This window comes from Olea europaea, chromosome 20, assembly GCF_002742605.1.
Source record: "Olea europaea var. sylvestris chromosome 20, O_europaea_v1, whole genome shotgun sequence".
NCBI classification, from domain to species: domain Eukaryota; kingdom Viridiplantae; phylum Streptophyta; class Magnoliopsida; order Lamiales; family Oleaceae; genus Olea; species Olea europaea.
In genome coordinates, this window is record NC_036256.1 from 16134219 (window position 1) to 16139453 (window position 5235).

Here is a 5235-nt window from a genome sequence, read left to right on the forward strand (position 1 = left end):
ATGGACCACATCACCCGATCCCTTTGCATCCTTGCTACTCAAGCCAATCCGAAAAAGGTTTTCATTTTTTTATTTTATTATTTTTATTTTTATTTTTATTTTTATTTTTTTGCTTTTCATAAAAGCAAAAAATTTAAATAACAAAATGAAACTAGTGAGTTTGAATGATCGCCTACACATTACTTAAAAAATATCTAACAAAAATAAAAAGGTTAAAAAAATTAGTAGATTTCTAGATTTGAACACATGAAATGGACCATATCAAGCCTTAAAGTTTCTATGAAAGTTAATAAAAACTTCTCATATAAATTCATTCAAATTGACTCAACTTCACTTAAATTTACGTTTAGCTATCTCATTTGAGGTCGATTAAAGCTTAAATTTGATTTCTAAAACTACTTAACGGTGATAACGATGGAAAAACTATTAATTTAACTTATATTTGAGCTCTATTTTTCCCAATAGATGGTATTTTTTAAATTACGTGTAAATATATTTTATTGAAATGAGGTTGATTGAACATTTGTTTGGGAAAAAAGTTATTATTTGATAGGGATTAAAATTTATATTTCAATTTAAATTAAGTTAATAATTAATTTTAAGTTTTAACTATATATTTTATGGGATTCATAATTTTTAATCATATATTATCAATTTTTATCAAAATGTAACAAAAATTCGATTTTAATCCTACCAAATAGGGCTAAATTTTATTTTATTTTTTTTAAAAAAAAATGAGTTTAAAAATTTTAACCAATCATAAGTAATTGATAACAAATATAGACCCGTTGACGATCGTAGCCCTTACAATCGAGAAAAATTTTCGTACGACGGTGGCATTGTCCTATGTTGTTCGATCGTCTAATGAGGAGCTGCCACCACATCAGAGGCCCACGCTCATCCAATGAGGTGAGGTCATCTCGAAATTTGATTTTGTTTCTCTTGCGACTTCAAAATGTAACAAAAATTCGATTTTAATCCTACCAGATAGGGCTAAATTTAAAAAAAAATGAGTTTCAAAATTTTAACCAATCATAATTAATTGATAACAAAAAATAGACCGGTTGACGGCCGTAGCCCTCACAATCCCATCCATCAGATCCACCTATGCATTTTGAATCACAAGATTCCTTCCCAACAAAATTACCAAAATACCCACTGTTTCATGCCCACGCCGGGTCGCCCCGTCCGAATCAACTCAATTTTCCCAAATCTGAGGACTATATTTCATTTTTTTACGACACGTGTCAACCTGTTAAACGTCGACTTAAACCGTGGTTAATTCCTAACCTCACAGCCAGTAACATTAAACTCACGATATAAATTCGAAAAAACCTTCTCTCTTCTATTCACACACTTCCCCCATTCTTCTTCTTTCTTTCTTTCTTTCTTTCTCTAGAAATTATCAGATCTGCAGTAAAGTTACGCTTTTAACCCCCGATACTTCAAGAAATTTCAATGGTGTACTCGTTCCCGGAGGAGGTGCTGGAGTACGTGTTTGCGTTCTTGAGCTCCGACAAGGACCGGAATGCGGTTTCATTGGTGTGCAAATCGTGGTACGAAATTGAAAGATGGTGTCGGAGGCGAGTTTTTATCGGGAACTGTTACGCGGTGAGTCCACAGATCATGATCCGCCGGTTCCCGGAGGTGAGGGCCGTGAAGATCAAGGGGAAGCCGCATTTTGCGGACTTCAACTTGGTGCCAGAGAGGTGGGGTGCCTATGTTTACCCATGGATCTCAGCTATGGCTAGGTCTTACCCTTGGCTCGAAGAAATCAAGCTCAAGCGCATGGTGGTTACGGATGAGAGCTTGGAGCTGATCTCCAAGTCGTTCAAGAATTTTAAGGTTTTGTCTCTCTCGTCATGCGAGGGGTTCACAACTGATGGACTTTCCTCCATTGCAGCCAATTGCAGGTAGAAATTCTAATTTCTTTGGCTTTGAGTCTGTATTTGGGAGTACATTCCATGCGATTGTTACAGAAAGTGCTTATTTTTCTTTTCGGGTGAACTGTAGATGGAAAAGTGAGTTAGGAACTTTGAGTTGATTTAAAGTTCCGGTATAAAGTTTGAATTTTTTAGGTTTCCTGCTGAATCTTGGTGTTTTTAGTGGGAGACAATATGTTAAATCTTTGAAGAGCTTTGGTTCATTTTGGTTTACCGTACATGGCAAGTCAGGAATGGACAATGAACAGCAAAAGGGAAACTTTGAATTTGTATTTCTTCTTTTAGGTCAAATATTTTGGATGGAGTATTTTTTCTTCATTTTTTTTTTAAATTTATGTGATTTTTCTCCTATGAGCAGAACATTATGTCATAGACAAAATTGTGATTTTATTTTATTTTTTAACCAGGGAAATGTATAAGAAGGCTCAAATCTTCCACCGACTGCGAGTCTACTCATAATTCTTGACTCCTTTGAAACTATTGAGCATTAAATAAATGGAAACATTTTTCCCCATGAACTTGCAAGAATTGCAATTCAAATTTTAAAATTGTCTATATGTTGAAGATACAATTCCCGCTTTGTATTCTATTTGGTTTTTATTTGTCGCTGAGGATTCTTTTATGGTAAGAGTTTTTGGCCTCACCATTACAGGTTTGAACATTTGAACCTTCTGTGTGTTTCTGTACTGGGATTGGGATACTTGAGTGAAATAATCAATTTCCATGAATTATTAACTTTCCTAATTAGAATGTTACCTCTTCAAAAAATTATGCTGCTGCAATTATGACTAAAGTTACAGCATTCTGAGTGGCGATTGTTGAAATTTATTTGTCCGTATTAATTGTCACTTTTTCTTCTCCTGAAGGATACTGGATCTAGTCAAGTATTAAATTGGAAAACGTTTCAATATATTTTGGATATTTGCAATGCAGGAATCTTAGAGAATTAGACCTGAGGGAGAGTGAAGTGGAGGACTTGAGTGGGCATTGGCTTAGCCATTTCCCAGACAACTTCACCTCACTGGTGTCACTTAACATGTCCTGTTTGGGCTCTGAGGTAAGCTTTTCAGCTTTGGAGCGTCTCATCTCACGGTGTCCTAACCTGAAAACACTTAGGCTGAATCGTGCGGTTCCCGTTGAGAAGCTCGCAAGCCTACTTCGTCGTGCCCCCCAATTGGTTGAGTTTGGTACAGGTGCCTGTTCAACTGAAATTCGAACTGATATCTTCTCAAACTTGGTGGAAGCTTTTTCAGGCTGCAAGCATCTCGAAAGCTTGTCTGGGTTCTGGGATGTAGTTCCAGCTTACCTTCCAGCAATGTATTGTGTGTGCTCCAGAATAACTAAACTGAACTTGAGCTATGCTACTGTTCAAAGTCCTGATCTTGTTGAGCTCATTAGCCAGTGTTCCAATCTCAAGTGTCTATGGGTATGTGATCTTATATTCTGTCATTTCATTGATAGTTTCTTAAATGGCTAAGAGTAAGGTTTCATTATGCTATTTTAGGAAAAATTAAACCTTACGTTGAAGTACTTGAGTTAGAATGAAATGCTCAAGTTTCTGAATTTTGATATTTAGATCACTTGTGCTGTATAGTGTTGGATAATTATATTTCCATGTATTTTTTTTTTATTGCTCTTTCTGCTTTTTTTTTTGTGTATAATGCAAATATTGTGTTGCATTATGTCCTTGACCTTATTGAGACATGTTTAATCAGGTGCTGGATTACATTGAGGATGCTGGTCTTAAGGCCCTTTCATCATATTGCAAAGATCTGCAGGAACTTAGGGTGTTTCCTTCGGACCCTTACAGTGCAGAGCCAAATGTATCTTTGACTGAACAGGGGCTTGTCACAGTTTCGGCAGGATGCCCCAAGCTCCAGTCAGTGCTATACTTCTGCCGTCAGATGTCAAATGCCGCATTGATTGCTATTGCAAGGAATCGTCCTAACCTACTCCGTTTCCGTCTATGTATTATCGAACCTCAAGCTCCTGATTACCTCACCCTTGAACCCCTTGATACTGGTTTTGGAGCCATTGTAGAGCACTGTAAAGAACTGCGGCGCCTTTCCCTTTCTGGTCTCCTCACTGATCGAGTTTTTGAATACATTGGGACTCATGCTAAGAAACTAGAGATGCTTTCTTTAGCTTTCGCTGGGGATAGCGACTTGGGCCTCCATCACGTCTTGTCAGGGTGTGAAAGCCTCCGAAAACTGGAGATCAGGGACTGTCCATTTGGGGACAGGGCTCTATTGGCCAATGCTGCAAAGCTGGAGACAATGCGATCCCTTTGGATGTCATCTTGCTCTGTAAGTTATGGAGCTTGTAAACTGCTCGGTCAGAAGATGCCCAATCTCAATGTTGAAGTTATAGACGAGAGAGGACCCCCGGATTCAAGGCCTGAATCCATTTCTGTTGAGAAACTCTACGTGTACAGGACAGTCGCTGGACCAAGAGCTGATAAGCCTGATTTTGTATGGACTATGGATGAAGATGGAGCCTTGAGGTTTTCTTGAGTGACATGAAGACATGAAAACTGAAAATTCTCTGCGGTTCTTGCTTATGGGTGCAGCAGGTACATGCTCTACGAATTAATTACTTTCATTTCGAAATGCTTTATGCAATTGGATAGCCGGTGTAGTGTGGGACGAACCCATCAAGGATATTGAGAGGGTTAGAAGCTCGAACGCCATTTATTTTACACTTGGCTGAGCTATTCACAGCCGTCAGTTATTAATAAAGAGGCAAATCTCTTGTTTTACATGTACCATGCTAAGTTACCGTGTCTTTAGAATTCTGTCATGTATGTATTCTCTAACTGTTTGCATTTGATGATGTGGATTTTGTCCTTTTATCGATTATTTTTCGTAATAAATTCTTTATATTGTCTTTGCAGATTAAACGTATGCAAATTTTTGCATTTTGAACCGTCTTCAGACGATTTCATGACATGTTTTGGCAAGGTGGATTAAGGCCTTGTTTGATTCGCATTATTTGAAAAAAAATACATTCTTATTAAATAGTGATTTGAAATCTTTTTAACTGCACATTCTTCAATAAAATAATATTATACGTAAATTCCAAATTTTCTTATTTTTTATTCACACATTTCTCATCAATACACAGTTCAAAAATACAATTTTTTTCAAAATAATGTGGCCGGGTAAGTAAGAGTCAATTTTGTTTATTGATCACTAGTCACATTAACATTTCTGTTTATTCAACATATAGAAAATGATTGTAATCCATGAAAATTGATTATTTAACCGTGAAATCGATAAAGGGCTTTGAAGGA

At 36.8% G+C, this 5235-nt stretch overlaps 1 protein-coding gene across 1 annotated transcript; it reads left to right on the forward strand.

Annotated features, from left to right (window-relative positions):
• The first annotated feature begins 1345 nt into the window (after positions 1 to 1345).
• On the forward strand, positions 1346 to 4822 carry LOC111369824 (protein TRANSPORT INHIBITOR RESPONSE 1-like). The gene is made up of 3 exons (XM_022991492.1): positions 1346 to 1913; positions 2877 to 3369; positions 3659 to 4822. The coding sequence occupies exons 1-3, from the start codon at positions 1459 to 1461 to the stop codon at positions 4454 to 4456; spliced, it is 1746 nt and encodes a 581-aa protein (XP_022847260.1). The 5' UTR covers positions 1346 to 1458; the 3' UTR covers positions 4457 to 4822.
• The last annotated feature ends 413 nt before the right edge of the window (positions 4823 to 5235 follow it).